Source organism: Pipistrellus hanaki (genome assembly GCF_964339955.1).
Source record: "Pipistrellus hanaki genome assembly, chromosome: 6".
Classification (NCBI taxonomy): domain Eukaryota; kingdom Metazoa; phylum Chordata; class Mammalia; order Chiroptera; family Vespertilionidae; genus Pipistrellus; species Pipistrellus hanaki.
The window spans coordinates 45,623,518-45,640,983 of NC_140508.1; the positions used below are offsets into that span (position 1 = coordinate 45,623,518).

The following is a 17,466-nucleotide window of genomic DNA, read 5'->3' on the forward strand; positions in this document are numbered from 1 at the left end:
TCTTTTGATTTGAGCTTCTGGCCATGATGAACCGGAAAGGAAGAGTGTAAGGGCTTATGAAAGTGAATCAAAAGGGTGGGGCTAAGAAGAGGGAGGTGTAACCATTTATTTTTTTTTTAAGTTCCTACAGTTAAAAGTTACTTAACTCAGCCACAATTTCTTACTTTAGGAACAAATTTCCACTTCTGCTCCAGGGGAAGAAAACAAGGTATTGTAAATACTTCTTTGTTTAAAAATGTTTATTTATGTTTTCCTTCTTTGTTGAAGTGCCTAGCTCAATAGCAAATGATCAAGAGCCCCAGAAACAGAAATAGTAAATAGAGCTCCATTTAGCTGGAATTCTGTGCAAATCAGAGAGATTTAATCCCAAACTGGTTCAACGTTTCTACTGGAAAGACGGCTAAGGGGGAGAGAGCATTCATTTTCAAAGAAAGCTAGAAAAATAGTTTTTTCAGGATTGTGAAACTATGAATGGAGTTTTGTTTTTTGTGTTTTTTTTTTTTTTTTTTTTTTTTCAGTCACATTTCTGGATTTGCTACTTCTGTATCTATCATCCTAGGCAGAGAAATAGAACCTTCTCAGAATAATTCAGCCCAAATCATTCACTTGGCAACATGAATTTGATCTTAGTCATTAATTTGTGGGACTAATGGCTTGACTCTCTACACTCCTGTCTTGGCCACCATACCATGAGCCATTAACTTTCTTCTCTTTCATCAAATAATATAAATCCCTTCCCAACTCCCAACCTTATAGTAGGTGCTCATAAAACACCCCAAGCTATTACTTCCTTGGGAAAACAGCATTGGGTGGACATAGATGTGCTGGGTGGCGAAGAGATGTCATCTTCTGATATGCTCAATTCCATGAAGTAGATGAAACCATCGTCAGGATCATGAGGAAGTCAAGGGACTTTTGACCTCCTCTTGTGGAAAAGGGCATGGGACTCCTTCCCATGCCATCTTCCTCCTCATCATTCCTCTTTTTACCCTCCTTTTGTCCATCTTCTTTCATAACCTGATTCCTTGATTTACTATTAAAATCTTAGCGACAATGAAATATAATGACAAAAGCAAGTGTATTCAGAAGCCAGAAAATGGGATTGTAGTGATAACTCTGCTATGAGATAGCTGTACCTGCTGTTCAGCCCATTTAATCTCTCTGGGCCTTAGTTTCCTAGCTGATAAAATGAGATAATTGAATTAGAGGGATTCTGAAATTCTTCCCAATTCTGATATGCAAGAGTATGTGAATTTACAATGAGACATTTTGATGAAAGACATAATCATTTTCTTATTTTCATAGTTCTCTAGATTATCCTCTAAGCCCCTTTACAAATTGAGCAAAAGAGCATTTCATTCTGAAAAAGGCACACTAGGCTTCTGATTTAGAGATTTATAGTATTCTCTAAAAAAAAAAAAAAAAAAAATGTACAACTTTATATGGACAAACTATTTCCTGTAAAATTGCATCATGAAATTTCACATTCTTCAGAAAACACTTTCCACTGTTGGGTTAAACTTTACTAATGACTGACTTAGCACTTCTGTAAATTTCTGTGAAAAAAATATTTTTCTGTTGTATATGAGCTAACATATATGGGCTACATCTGATATATTAATAATGATATTAATGGGAGAATTCATGAAGTGGGAGATAACTGAATATTAGCTTTCCACAAGAAATTAGCTCTTTCATTGGAGAGAATTATTGTTTGTAGGAATTTGTTGTAAGACACTAAATTCTAGAATAATTATAATAGTTAAAAAGATAAAAATCCCAGACCTAAGATAGTATTTTCTCTTCTACCTTCATGGTGAGTATGATTTGGTTAAACATTTTCCATATAAATGTAATGCATGAGTTCTAAAAAGATAAAGTAATATATAGGCAGCAAAGAAAGCATTATCTGAATAAATATCATCCTAAAGGAAAGATAGAAGTTATTTCCAAGATAACATTGAATCTGATAAGAAACAAAATACTCACAGGAAAATTCCTAATGTCTTATGAAGGTGTAGCATTACTATAAATCTAAACTTGTTTTTCCCTTTAATCAATAATGTCAGCCTATGATTAGCATCAGCCTCTGGAATATGTAGGAAATGGAACTAGGACATGAGTTAGAGTTTGGGAAGATATTGTATTTTGTTAAGTACAAGACTGTGGCTAGAAGTAATTTCAATGGTATCACTTAATCCTAGTTGTGATGAAACCAAGGCTTTGCCTACACATGCCTCTCCCTTGATTCAACTATTTGACTAGGGAGAACTGGCTTTTCTCAGGTTCTCATTCTAGTTTCCTTCGAGTGTCAGGTAGTATCAGTGGAAGACTCAGTTCTAGGTAATATTTTAGGAGGTTTCACACTCAGGTATTTGATTTATTTCTAGTCATTTAACAAGGTTGAGAAATTATTTGACTATAAAGTGACAGTAAATTAAACTGCTATTTTTAAAAATACAGACCCGGTTAGAAAAGACTTAAATTCAAATGTTAGAGTAACTAAAAGTGATATTTAGAAGTTCAATATTATATCAAAGGGGGAGAGAGAGAGAAATCCTGAGTTCCTTTGTTTAAGAAGACCAGTTTCAGAAGGTCATGAGTCAGTGAGAATAAAGAGGGGGGTGGGGGGGGGTGGGGGGGGAATAAATAAAGAAAGAAAGAAAAAAAGATAAAAAAAAATTAAAAAAATCTTAGTTTCTCTACTTCTCTACAAGCATTTCCCATTAAATTGTGCATGATTTCAAGTTTAAGTAGCTAAAAAAAAAAAAAAAAGGTAGCTAGAACCCAACAATGAACATGATGAACAAAGTATTTCTATGAATCCATTTTGTGCAAAGTGCGATTACTAGCTGTGGGATGTATTAAGTAGCATAAGAAAATTTCTCTCTGGAGGAACTTACCCTGGAGTTGGAAAGACAGAAATAGAACTAGCAGCGTGACAAATGTCAAGTACATGGCCAGAGCTATGTTATGAAACCTGGTGGCAGACATGCTCCTGTTCACCCCAAAGGTCAAGTAAAGCTTTCAGGAAAAAGGAGGTACTTGTACAGAGATTGGATTTCAATGGAATAAAGGAGTAAAAAAGGCATTCTAGGAAACAGAAATAATATATATAAAGTGATAAGTAAGGTTAATAAATAAAAATATGGGTGAAAGTGGGTGAGAAAAAGTACAAAGTTGAAGAGATGCATCTATATTCCTCATTTTCTGTGCAGTCAGTAGTAGTGTAGTATAATGAAAAGAGGCACTGGCTGAGAGGGGGACCTGGTTCCATTGCCAATTTTATTGTGACTGTCTCATCAAGGAGCTGCTGACACACCAGAACTGTTCTCTGATGTACATCAGCACTGCAATTTGAGACAATTTTCTTAAACACCTTGGACTTCAGTTTTCCAATGTGTAAAATAATAATGTTGGACTAATATGTTTTTAATGTCTATAAGTCCATTTAGGTCTTATGAATACAAATTGGATAATATATATTTGTGTCATTTCACTGAAGTAGAGTAAAAAGGTAACATATAACCCAACAAATTGTTTTATAAAAATAAAATGGATGAAAAGAATTATTAAGATTATTAACATGGTCTCTTTCTGCTTTTTTTTTTTTAGATTTTCCCAATGGATTCTCTGACAAAATCAATCAATCAATTTGCCCTGGAATTCAGCAAAAAGCTAGCTGAATCTGCTGAGGGTAAAAATATTTTCTTTTCTCCTTGGGGCATCTCAACCTCCTTAGCCATGGTGTATTTGGGCACCAGATGTACCACAGCATCCCAAATAGCCCAGGTGAGTGGCAAAGCTTAGTCACCCTCTCTTGCCTTAAAATAAAATGCTTTATTTACCTTTTATCTTCATTTTTCTCCCAAATTCCAGATAGATCACATTTTATAAACATAGCCTCCAAAACAAAAGATGCACTTTAAAAAGTTTTCTATCCTAGCTGGCATGGTTCAGTGGTTGAGCATTGACCTAGGAGTCAGAAAATCAAAGTTCGATTTTTTGTCAGGGCATATGCCTGGGGGGTTGTGGGGCTTGGTTCCCAGTGCAGGGCGTGCAGGAGGCACCTGATCAATGTTTCTCTCTCTCTCTCTCTCTCTCTCTCTCTCTCTCTCTCTCTCTCTCTCTCTCTCTCTCTCTCTCTCTCTCTCTCTCTCTCTCTCTCTCCCTCCCTCCCTCCCTCCCTCTCTCCCTCTCTCCCTCTCTTCCTCTCTGAAATAAATAAACATATATTTTAAAAAGTTTTATAGACCATAAAAAGAAGTCTGGGAAAGGAAGTTGATTTTCTAGGAAAACCATTTAAGAACCTGTGTTCTCTAGCAAAATCATACACAGAGATGATGAGTTTATCAAGTTTGGTTCAACACCAAGAATTATTTTATTTGGATTATCAAGACATTTCAAGAAGTAATGGCTCACACATTAAATAGTAGAATTAGTATGTTTTGAATTTCAGAAGGATTTTCTTGAAAACACAAATAGAAAAGTCAAGTGAATTATGTTCTTTGTACCTTGGTCGTTTCTTTTTTCAATCCCTATTTGTCTTGATGAATCTAAAAAGCCTATTTGGAGCATGAAAATGCAAAACAAATTGCTGATTTGGTATAAGCATCTTCAAAACACAGTGTATCTATGTATATGCATAGATAAATAACACAATAAAATAGCCACATACATGTGTATGCATGCATATGTAAACTTATACATATATGTGTGTGCATTTTAAATAAAAATAAACAAAAAAGAATAAATTCAGCCCTAAATCATACAACAATGGAAAGACCAAATGACAGAATTTTCACCCAAAAAGGTGTCTTCTGTGCCAAGCATGGACATGGGTACAGCCCGTAATTCTGGGTAAGACGGGCAGAATATATATTCTGTGAGTTTAGGTTTAGGCTATCAACTTTATTCTTGTAGTTCACAAGATACATGTGGTTTAAAACAGCAACAACCAGAATCGTGGTTAATAATTAATTATCAGAGGTTTAACCGAATTTCACTTTGGGTCTGTTTCATATAAATATATTGCCCTTGTGTTATTTCATATCCATTTAAACTTTAACAGCTTTAGTTTGCACCCCTTTTCTCTATGGCAAATGGTCCCTGTGCTGTTACTGTGCGACAGCAGGAGCTTTGGTCAGACTTTGTTCCTCATTGTGAGCTGGGTCAGGATGTGGGAGATGGACTTATCGCCTTGTTTTTTTTACAGTTGTACAATTCAGGGGAAACAAGGGTGCCCACATCCTTCCTATTAACCTGCAAATAAAACTCTGGGGTGTAAATAAAGAATGCATCCATATGTCAAGAGGTGATAGACAATGGGAACAAAAGCACTGTCCTTGGAAAAACAACAATTAAAACCCCTGCATTTTCCAGATAATTGTGTGGTGACTTTTGTTTAAATTGCTAATTGGACTCAGTGGAACACCTAGCCTTCTTTTCAAAGCAACCATACATAAAAATGAAACTTGGAAAACAAGAGAACCTCTATGGGAATTTCCAACATCAACCTAAATGTCCTATATAAATATTAAAATAAAGAGCAACTAAAATTAGACTTTTAAAAAATTTATTTAAAAGCAACTCTTTTTAAAAAATAATTATTGGTTTTAGAGAGGAAGGGAGATGGAGAGAGAGATAGAAACATCAGTGATGACAGAGAATCATTGATAAGCTGCCTCTGCATGCTCCACGCTGGGGATTGAGCTCACAACCTGGGCATGTGCCCTGACTGGGAATTGAACTGTGACCTCCTGGTTCATAGGTCCACACTCAACCACTGAGCTATGCTGGATGGGCTAAAAGCAACTCTTGACTTACTATACTAGTTCAGCTGACTACTGTTCAATCAAATCAGAACCCCCTTGGTTTATTAATTATATGTTCTGTGGCAACGTATTTATCAAGATCTGTTTGATTATTTCTCTGCAAAGTGCACTCACATACTGTCTTTTTATTTAAATTACAGGTGCTTCAATTTAACAGAGATAAGGACAACAAATCTTTTCCTGAAGGTGAAAAGAAAAGGAAAACGGTATATTTTGTATTTTAATATCCATTTGCTGATAAGGGGGAGACCACTTTTAGCACCTGCATGATAATGGTTAATTTAATCAAACTTTACTGGGTAAATATTCTTAGAAACATACGTTAAATTTTTTTTCATAATACAAAATGTCTACACTCTTTGGAAGGGTTATCTTTTTTAACCTTATCTCTTCTCCTCTTTTGCTTCCCTTTCAAAACTGTTCTACTTTCAAAATTATTTCTGCTTTTGCAAAATAACTTATGCCCTCAATCATTTTTATGTTTTTGCCCTGATAACATTAGAGAAAACATTTATCTATTTTATAATTAATTTCATCTTTTTGTCCACAATACACCAAATTATTTCATTTAGTTGTTGTTTGTTCTTATATATACAATTCTTGTTCATTGTTTTTATTTGAGTAATCCCTTTTCTTTTAAAGGACTTCACCTTGGGGAAGGTTGAAGAAATACACTCCGATTTCCAGACACTCATCTCTGAAATCAACAATCCCAGTAATGCCTATATACTTAAAACAGCCAATGGGATATATGCAGAAAAAACATACCCATTTCTCAATGTAAGTGCAAATATGTTATTTAAAGCTGATGAGAAAAAAAGAGCTATGTGAGTTCAATCAATGAACTCTGTACATTTCTTTAGGGATCCCAGGGACAATTTTAAGGTGGTCAGCATTTCTGGTAAACAATCATGTAGACCAGTCAATAAGTGTCTACTTGTAAAGAAAACCAATAATAGGTCTCAAACCAGATCTACTTATCAGATCTTTATCCAAAGTAGTAATATATAAATGTGATTTATATAATCTGTGTGTCAGAATTTGTTTCATGGGAAATGGAATAAAATCTGTAGAGTATGAACATAGGGTAAATCTGAAGGAGCAGAGGGCGATGTTGGCCACAGGAATATGCCTGGAAAGTGTGTAATGGAGAGCAAAGCTGACATTGGAATCAGACAAGTCATTTTCCATCATGACTTTAGAGATTTTGGAAGATTCTTAACATGAGATAATATCAACTTTGCCCCTTCTTGAGTGCTTGGAATCCCATGGAGCAGGCCAAGACTTCATCCTTAGTTCAGACTCAAGGGCTTTTCAGAGGGATCTACCCAGGAGCCAGGACAAGCATTTACTTATCTCATATTTGTCCATTATATCTTTGGCACATTTTAGAAAGGAGCAGGAGAATAGAGGGGTCCAGTGGGCAAAGAGGAAGGACATTGGGCAAGGTGGAGGGATAGCAATAGAGTCAATAAACCTATCTTGAGATTTCAAGCTGTAATGTCAGAGCTGTGGGTGGCAGACCTTCCTTCTATACCTGAAGTTTTGCAAGGCTAGTCAGTGCCCAGCAAAATTTAAAGAAGAGGAGTGTAGTCTTTGACCAATACAGGAGTGGGAAAGAAAGAAGGGAGCAGTGTGAGTGATAACCTAAATAGACTTGATTTCTCAGTTTTGGGAAAACCATACAAAAGGAAATTTTACCTGTATCTTTCAGAAATATTTAGAAGACATGAAAGCATACTTTGGTGCAGAGCCACAGCCTGTGAACTTTTTGGGAGCTTCTGACCAAATCAGAAAGGAGATCAACTCTTGGGTTGAAAGCCAGACTGAAGGTAAGCTGTCACCAAAGTGCCTGTCTGCGTGCTCTCTCTAAGCATTGGTTTAAAAAAAATTTTTTTTTTTTTATTGATTTCAGATCTTAAGGGAGAGAGAGAAATAGATAGAAACACCTCACACTGGGGATGGAGCCTACAACCTAGGCATGTGCCTTTGAGTGGAATCAAAATGGGGACCATTCAGTCCAGGGGCTCTATCCACTGAGCTAAATGGGCTAGGGCCAAGCATTGTTTATTGCTACACTGTCCACAGTGCTTTTGAAATTAACTCTGCCTCCCCTGAAGGATCCCATGCATAATAGCTCTAGTTTTAGCTTTAAGTAAATAACATATAAAAGGCCCACTCATAGTTGTTACTCAGAATATTAATGTTCATTGGAATGAATTGAGGAAATTGGCAGCCCTAAATTCTCAGTTTCTTTTTCATGTAACTAGTGACTCAAAAGCCATGGTGAGGCAAGAGTAACCATTATATTGAACTCATTCCTGATTTGGAGTCATCCAAAAGTTGATTCTTTTAGAATTAGAATTAGCTAGCATTTACTGGGTACTTGCACCATTCCAGTTTACAAGAGGACCAAATAGGACTGTAGAAGGAAAACTCTTTGTAATACACAACTCAAATTCTACATGGTAGAGGTGGAAGAATGGTAAAGGGTAGAAGAATAGAAAGAGGCTGAACTAGTTCTCTGGTCTTAAATTTTTAGCCCAACTGCTGGTATATTGTCTGGAAGACAGTTGGGAACCCTACAGATAGGGAGGCGAGGAGCAAATAATAATCTGCTACCTTTTCACCCAGCAAAGCCTTTCAGACCTAAGAGGAGACTTGTCATCAGATGCTACATAGCTTGGTCCTTGTCATGCTTCCCAGTGTAGATTAACACACTCCAGGGGCATGATAACTGTCTAGATGACAAAACTGTCCTAGAAATCTTCCTGTAATGACAAATGTGCCATAAATCTGCATTGCCCAATTTGATATGGTCACATGTTCTATCCACAGGTGATCAGAGATGATTTGAAATGTGGCTAACTCAACAGAGGAACTGAATTGTTTAACTTTGGTTCATTTTAATGAATTTAATTTAAATTTAAGTAGACTTTTGTGTCTGGTGGTTACCATATTCAACAACACAGATGCTATGCTTTAGAAGAACTGAATAAATACTTTAAATTATGGTGTAAAGAGTAAACTTCAGATTATGGTCACTATATGGTCACAATACAGAATGGGCACACTTTGAAAAATCCTCTGTTGTCATTGCACTCATCAAGTGAGAGGTCCCCAAAATTATGTCCACCCTGGACATGGTCAGAATCTTTTAAGTCCCTGTTTCTCTAATTTCTTGTCTACATTCCTCCCGCTGGCTCTGTGGACTTTATTTCTTAGAAGTGGAACCTTCCAATGAGGAAGAAAGTTGAACTTTTTCTGAATGTTATTTTACACATTGGACACAAATGGGGGCTATTCAACATCAATTTAAGTAAAGAATTGATCAGCTGTTCAGGAACTTTGAATTTGTCTCATTCTTATGGAGACAATGCTAGGAACTCTTAGGCATGCCTAAGTTCTAGCTGAACCACTTGAAAGAAGCTTCTTTCCTTAGCCCTTCAAATAGGTCTTTTTCCAAATAGCCGCATGGATTACTGGGACACAGGGCTTTTCAGAGTCAAATTCTCAAAGATAATACCAGTCATTTGTTGGTACAATTTTTTTTTTCTAATTTGTTTTCTTTATAGTCTATAAGCTCCTAAAATGTGAGGGATTGGAGAAAGTTATTGTGTGCATATTTGTGATCTCAAAATCGATCACACACTTGGCAAATTGGACCCTCTAGTGTCACATTAATATATGCCCAGCAGGATTTACCAGTAACCTGAATATCGGTGAAGCCAATGTCCTTCCCATTACCTAGAGCTACCAAGGATGCGTGCAATGAGCAAGCCAGTAGATAGCACTTTAACTCTGAAGAGGATAGCACAACATTTCTTAGAAGAGTCAGTTTGCTCTGCATTGCTTTGAAGTTGCCTGTAAGTACATTTTGTACGCCCTTTGTCAAATAAACTAGCAACACGGATGTGGATTCAAGAGGCTATGCTCCTTGAAAACCTATGAACCCTGAGAACAGGGCAATGAAACTTAAGTCAACTACCGTGAGATCAACCTGTGTAAACCACAGTCCTCGGTATGCTATCTATTTGCATCTACCCCTCTACAAATGAAAGAATAATTTATTTGGTATGACACAGAGATTTAAAAAAACTTTCTGTGCAAAAAACCATATTCAAAAAACGACACATGACTCCCAGGTTAAGTCATCAAATTTCCCCCCCCCCCAAATTAAGTTTAATATACTGTCTTTAATCAGATGGAAAAACAAATATGAAAGTTTCAGAAAATTTTTACATCAGCATTGAAAAACAAATTTATATTTAATTTTTAAAACCTAAAAGTCTGTTTTGTGGGAGAGGTGTGTTTGTTTTATTTTGTTTTGAGTAGACATGTTCAAGCTACACCTCGGATCTAGTGGAATCTCTAAAAGTGCTGCCCTTAGAACCTTTAAATAAAGCTGCACAGTGTTTGGGAGATGCCCCTGTGAAAACTGTAGCGGTTGAGGCGTATGTTGGAGCCCATAGCAAAGGCTCACAAGAGCCAGTTTGCATCTCTTCAGGGATTAGGACTTGACGTATCTTTTTTGAAGGATACAAACCCACAATGGTAGTGTTCTAAAAAAATCCTTAACCTAAATATTATCTTAGAAGAAACATTAGACAAATTTGAACTGAGAATTAATGGACATTCTTTAAAAAAAATTTTTTTTTATTGATTTCATAGAGGAAAAGAAAGATAGAAACATCAACTATAAGAGGGAATCATTGATTGGTTGCCTCCTGCACGCCCCCTACTGGGAACCGAGCTCACAATCTGGGCATGTGCCCTTGACTGGAATCGAACCTGGTACCTTTGAGTCTTCAAGGTAGAGACTCTGTACACTGAGCCAAACCGGCTAGGGCTGATGGTCATTCTTACACAACTTTTTAAAAACTGTCAAGGTCACAGACGACAAGCATTGACTGAGAAACTCTCCCAGATTAGAGAGAACTAACAACTAAGAGGAAATAACAACTAAACATAGCTTAAGATCTTGGATCGATTTCTAGTCCAGAAAAATAAGTTATTGGAACAACTGATAAAATTTAAATAAGATCTGTTTATAGTATTCTACCAAAGCTAACTTCCTTGTCTGTCCAGTGTGGCTCAGTGGTTGAGCATCAACCTATGAACCAGGAAGCTTCAGTTTGATTCCCAGTCAGGGCACATGCCTGGGTTGAGGACTCAATCCCTGGGAAGGGGCATGCAGGAGGCAGCTGACCTATGATTCTTTCTCATCATTGATGTTTCTATCTCTCTCACCCTTCCTCTCTGAAATCAATAGAAAAAAAAATTTTTAAGATGACTTTCTGGTTTGGAATATAATATTTCATAATCATCATTTTTGTAAGTGTGGTATTTCATCAAGATTTAATTATACCATTTGAAATCTGTCCTTTTTCTTTTGTAGGAAAAATCCAGAATCTCCTACCTGATGATGCTGTAGATTCTGCAACCAGAATGGTCCTGGTGAATGCCCTTTACTTTAAAGGAACCTGGGAACATCAATTCTTAGTCCAAGACACCACAGAAAAGCCTTTCAGAATAAACAAGGTAGGAATCATTTAATAATCAGTATGGATTTTCACTTGGCATTGTAAAGGAAATCCTATTTTAAATTCACTCCTCTTTTTAAATATATGTTCTTATAAAATATGATTCTTACTAGGGCACAGATGGCTAAAGTGAGCGTTCCCAGTTTCATCCCACCTTGAAAGTTCCTTTTATCTAAAAATAGACTAGTCACATATTTTATCACATATGATGCTACCCAGTTGAAGACATATTTACAGAAAGCAAAGTCTGAATAACTTTATTTAGTATTTAACAGGGGACCACCAAATTGGCCCATCCCCCAGACTCCTGGGGACCAATGATGATAAAGAAGGAAGGATTTGGTGAAACACCTCCTCAGTGACTTTGCTACTTATTTTCTATAGACTACAAGCAAACCAGTGCAAATGATGTCGATGAAAAAAAAGCTTCCCGTTTTTCACATAGAAAAGCCACAAGCAATCGGCCTTCAACTCTACTATGAGAGCCGGGCCCTCAGCCTGTTCATACTGCTGCCAGAAGACATCAGTGGGCTGGATCAGGTAAGACATCATCTGTCTGACACGAGGATGATTCTGGTGTTTACCTCCATGTAACATGGCCTCTCTGTCTCCTAAATTGTAGAGGAAGGCAACCAATACCATTTCAGGTTTACAAAACTCTGTAGGGATGATATGGCTATTTCTTAGAAAGTGTTAGTAATTGATAGACAGCTGTAGCCTGGGATAGTCCCAGAAACAGCAACACGAATAACAGATACAGATATTCTTTGTCAGTCAAAAAGTTGTGTGGATTGATCATTCAGGTCTTCTCCCTTTGGCAGGACCTACCTAATTGGAAATTATTATTATTATTATTATTATTATTATTATTATTATTATTTTGTTAATCTTCACCTGAGAGTATTTTTCCATTGATATTTTTAAGAGGGAGAGTGGAAACCTCCCTATTTTACCTTGTAAGAAGAGTCACATTCTTACAAGATAAGCCTTTCTAAGAGTGCTGGCTCCTAAGGGAGGGACCGAGAGAGGGAAACATCGATATAGGAGAGACACATCCATTGGTTGCCTCCTGCATGTGTTCTGACTAGGCCTGGGGATTGAGCCTGCAACTAAGGTTACAAGCCCTTGACCAGAATCATACCCAAGACCCTTCAGTCCATGGTCCGAGGTTCTATCCACTGAGTGAAACTGACTAGTGTGGCAGATTAATTTTTTAATCACCAGCATTAAAGTCACATTAGATGTATATTTTAAAACAGTAAATTTACTCCCAAAAATTGTAAACACATTTTTATCATGTAAACACTCTTCAGGAGAAATAGTCTATATAAGTACCATTGTCAAGTATTATTTATTTATCAGCCAAATTTCTATTAAGCTTGACATAATTTTGATCAGATGAGATGCCTGAGCAGTTTGCATGTCTAAATTGAACATTGATTTCTCTGCAGCAAGTGACCTGTCATTCTCTGTACAGTGCCTAATTTTTTTTATGTGTGCTAGATTTTTTATACTTAGACCTTTTCAGGGTCCTACTAGTATGTAGAGAAGATTTTTTCAATGTATCATAAAATTTTTGAAACTGGAGAGGATGGTAAAAATAAGACCACATGTGGACACTAAACCGTGAAAGTCACATTCTTACAAGATAAGCCTTTCTTCCTAAGGGTGCAGGTTCTTGAACTTAGGATATTGTCACATTATTAATGTACTAGAGGCCAGGTGCACAAAATTCATTCACTGGGGGGTATCCCTCCAGCCTGTACTCTCTCCAATCTGGGACATCCCTCTCACAGTATGGGATTGCTGGGTCCTAACATCTCGCCTGCCTATCTGCCTGATTGCCCCTAACTACTTCTGCATGCCAGCCTGATCACACCCTAACCACTCCCCTGCAAGCCGGATTAACACCTAACTGCTCCCCTGTTGGCCTGATTGCCCCCAATTGCACTCCCCTGCTGGCCTGGTTGCCCCCAACTGCCCTCCTTTGCTGGTCAATTTGGTTATGATTGGTCAGTTTCTATGCCAGTCAGTGTCAAAAGCTCTGCCTTTTAGGCAGCTGTTGGCTCCCCACAATTGTCCCAGATTTGGTTCTGACTGGTTGGTTTCTATTCCAGTCAGTGTCTCTGGGACTATCAATGGGGCCTAATTAGAAAGGCAAGGCTGATCAGCAGCCCTGGTGGAGGCCTGATGAGAAATGGAGGTTCAGCTGCTGGCCAGGCCTGGAAAGAAAGAGAGAGGCAAGTGCTGATCAACAGATGCCACAGAGGCTACATATCAGACCCTGCTTCTCTCTTCAGGCCTCTCTCCGGGCCCGAGTCGCAACTTCCTCTGCAGTCAGTGCTGGGTCACTGCACCTGTAGCTGCAGCAGTCAGTGGTGGGTTGTCAGAGCAACCCAGCACTGACTGCAGGACTGACTTCCAGTTGGTGAAGCCTTCGGTCATTGTGGATGTGATGGACCCAAGGTTTTTATATATTAGGATGTCATTTATAAGTATGTCATTGACAGCAAAACTTGGGTCTAGAAAACTCACAAAGTAGCAAAAGCGCATACTTTGAAACAAACAGGTTATTAAAAAAAGCCTCAAAAACTGTTTTTCTCCACATACACATATGTATATATATCCATACATATATATTTATATATTATTTATATATATTACACATATATATTATTGATTTTTTACAGAGAGGAAGGTAGAGTTGGAGAGATAGAGAGTTAGAAACATCGATGAGAGAGAAACATCAATCAGCTGCCTCCTGCACACCCCCCACTGGGGATGTGCCTGCAACCAAGGTATATACCCTTGACCGGAATCAAACCTGGGACCCTTCAGTCTTCAGGTAAACGCTCTATCCACTGAACCAAACCGGTTCGGCTATATTTATTATTTTAAAATTTATAACATAAAGAGTAGAAAAAGCACCCTCAAAATCACTATAAAAATAGACATTGCTCAGGGATAGATGGTGATGGAAGAAGACTTGACTTGGGGTGGTGAACACACAATACAATATACAGATGATGTATTATAGAATTGTATACCTGAAACCTATGTAAGTTTATTAACCAATGTTTCTAATAAGTTTTTAAAGATTTGGGGATTTTCCTATCTTTTTTGTTTTGTTTTGTTTTTTCTTTCTTTCTCTGCATTGTTTATGGTTATTAAATTCATACTATTGTGATTATGGACATCTTATTCTATCTTGGATTTTATTTTAAAAAAATTGTCTCCCATCTTAATAAAATGAATGTTTTTTGTGCTCTGACATACAACTTGTCCTATAGTATATGTTTTGTGTAGATAACATGTAAATTACATCTTATTTTATGTATCTGAGTGCATTTTTCATCTTGTGCATATTATCACAGAAGTACTTTCATTTTGAATCAAGATAGAATTCTCTTACATCCTGAGAACCATCAATCTGCAGAACAAAGATTCTGTAGGTCAACCATGTGAAGGATGTGGTGACCCAAACAATTTCCATACGTGTGTGTTTTGTTACCCTGGGTAATGGGAGTAATCATAATCCATCAATAATATAGAGACCTCACTCAACCCATATTTCCCACTCCACTTTGGAATGACTGACTTTTTCCTCCCTTATTCCACACCTGCAGCTGGAAAAGGCTGTCACCTATGAAAAGCTGAGTGAGTGGACCAGTGCAGATATGATGGAGATGTATGATGTGAAGCTGCACCTTCCCAAGTTCAAGCTGGAAGAGTCTTATGATCTCAAGTCAGCCCTAAGCAGCATGGGGATGAGCGATGCCTTCAGCCAGAGCAGGGCTGATTTCTCTGGAATGTCCCCAGGGAAAAACCTATTTCTGTCCAATGTTTTCCACAAGTCCTTTGTGGAAATAAATGAAGAAGGTACTGAGGCTGCAGCTGGTAGTGGGAGTGAGGTGGGTTTTCGAATCAGACTCCCATCCATTGAATTCAGTGCAGACCACCCATTCCTCTTCTTCATCAGGCACAACAAAACCAATAGTATTCTCTTTTATGGGAGATTCTGCTCCCCCTAAGCCTGCTTCCTTTTCATCAAACAAGACGATGTGATAAATACATTATAAGATGGAAAAACAATTATGCTAAAAACTAGTTTGCAGTCTAGATATTTTTCACATTTGAATAGTAGCAAATAAATCTTGAAATAATGCATGCTAGTGATAATGTCATATCTTTATGGCTAGAAAGAATGGCAAATTTTATTTCTTCCACTAGACATTTTTTAAAATGTGGCCTTTACTTACATTTCCGAACTACTGTTACGCAACTAAATGCCTTATAGTTCTTGAGCTGTCTGGTCATGGTATTACCACTTATGTTTCACATGGATAATTTAATGAAGAAAAATCTTTATAAAGACAATATATTGATAAACAAGAATGTTTTGACAAGTATAATTTTGATAGTTCATAAATTACCCCTGGAAAATTAAATTTGCCTTTTCTGTTATCTATTTAAAAATACGATGTTGACATTAATGGCAAAGCTAGTGAAAGCTAAATGAAATTTGGGAATTTACTTAACAGCAATGCACCAATGTTGGCTTCTTAGTTTTCACAGATATGTCTTGGTCATATTAGATAATAGTGTCACTGGAAAAGGAGCAAGCTCTGAGCAGGATCGGCCTGTAATGCATGGGTTCTTGACTTTGTGCAGGATAGATTTCACAGTACCAGACCAAGTAATTTTTAGGATATGATTATTAAAGCTGGGAATATGAAACAAAAGGAGGTCTCAGGGGAGAAGTAGCAACAGGATAGAGCCCAGGTGAGTGATTCGGCTCTATAGAAACTGCTTATTGGTAGTCTCACCAGCTGTTATTCTAACTTTAGACATTAACTATATCACTCTAGATTGCTTGTTTAACTTTATTTTACAATTGGAAGAGTGGATCAGACCTGAACATTATTATATAAATTAGTACAAGAAAATGTATTAAACAAATGACTATGCCTTAGCTACAAAGATGGAAAATTTTAATATTTATGATATTTTATCATCTCTTTATGAAACATTTCACATTAAGTCACAGTGAAAGAAATCACTTGTGGAAATTTTGCTGCCTGGCATTTTGCTTCCATCGGCCAGCTGTAGATTGCCTACACCTTCCTGTAATGGCAGACAGCTTCTGTGAGCTAGTTCTGACCTCGGGCAAATTTCTTTGCCACTGGCAGACAGCACATTTCTGTGTCAGCCATACCTTCAAAGAAGTCTGAATCTCAGCCCCGGGGCATTAAGCTGCCTGTAGGTAAAGGTACTTCTTGTCTGTGAATGAGAAATCAACTATTTTTTAAAAAAATGTGATCATTTTAAGAACATCTATTTGTGTATTTTTCCATCAGTAGATGATTTTATTACTAAAATAATATGAAAACTCTCATATATTTGCATTTAAACTTGGAAACACAATTCCAAAACTTCATAAAAATCCTCCAAACAGAAAACATTTGGTGGGCTTCAAACTGTAAAAATGTTTAAAACACAAGGTTTAGAAAAATTATCTTGCAGAAAGAACTGATTTTCAAGAGGATGAACGGTTTTTTACCAGTGAGATTTCAACTAGAAATATTTGCACAATTAGTATATGGATTGAAAAAAAAATAAAGTGTCAAGATTTAGTAAGTAGAACCAAAGATACTTTTATTCCATTTAAATCAACCCATTTCTCCAGCAGCCTTTCTTCCTGACAGCCATCAATGATGCAAGTTTAGAAATAAACTGAACTTAAAACCAGGCCTTCAAATTAACTCTATTTCAAAGCCTTAAACTAAAAACAAACAAACATTTAATTACACTGGTCTCATTAAATTTTTGTAAGCAGAAAAAAAGTGTATTTCTAATAAAATTTTTATTTCTTATTCGTTTTAATTTCTGTTGATGTGTTTTATGGTGTCCGTCATAGATTAATAGTTAACATGTTAGTACACATAAGTTCACATAGGTACTGGGGATGTATGCTCAACAATTGTTTTGATGGGGTACCCTACGCAGTTTGGAAACAAGTGGCTTTAGGGACCATTTTTCACGTCTGGGTTTTGCTTTTGGTTAATTTTCAAAAGCAAGTTCCTGGGTCC

The 17,466-nt window shown here is 36.9% G+C and overlaps 1 protein-coding gene across 1 annotated transcript; it reads left to right on the forward strand.

Moving 5' to 3' along the window:
* Window positions 1–130: 130 nt before the first annotated feature.
* SERPINB10 (serpin family B member 10) lies at window positions 131–17,374 on the forward strand. Its single transcript, XM_084887288.1, has 8 exons — window positions 131–208; window positions 3,616–3,792; window positions 5,975–6,040; window positions 6,477–6,614; window positions 7,549–7,666; window positions 11,233–11,375; window positions 11,762–11,917; window positions 15,004–17,374. The coding sequence occupies exons 2-8, from the start codon at window positions 3,625–3,627 to the stop codon at window positions 15,406–15,408; spliced, it is 1,194 nt and encodes a 397-aa protein (XP_084743414.1). The 5' UTR covers window positions 131–208; window positions 3,616–3,624; the 3' UTR covers window positions 15,409–17,374.
* The last annotated feature ends 92 nt before the right edge of the window (window positions 17,375–17,466 follow it).

Excerpts from the sequence above, each read along its gene's own strand:
- SERPINB10 (XM_084887288.1), top strand. The coding sequence starts at position 3,625 with ATGGATTCTCTGACAAAATCAATCAATCAATTTGCCCTGGAATTCAGC. Across the intron at positions 6,041-6,476 it reads GTGAAAAGAAAAGGAAAACG|GACTTCACCTTGGGGAAGGT; the intron begins GTATATTTTGTA and ends TTTCTTTTAAAG. Across the intron at positions 11,376-11,761 it reads AGCCTTTCAGAATAAACAAG|ACTACAAGCAAACCAGTGCA; the intron begins GTAGGAATCATT and ends TATTTTCTATAG.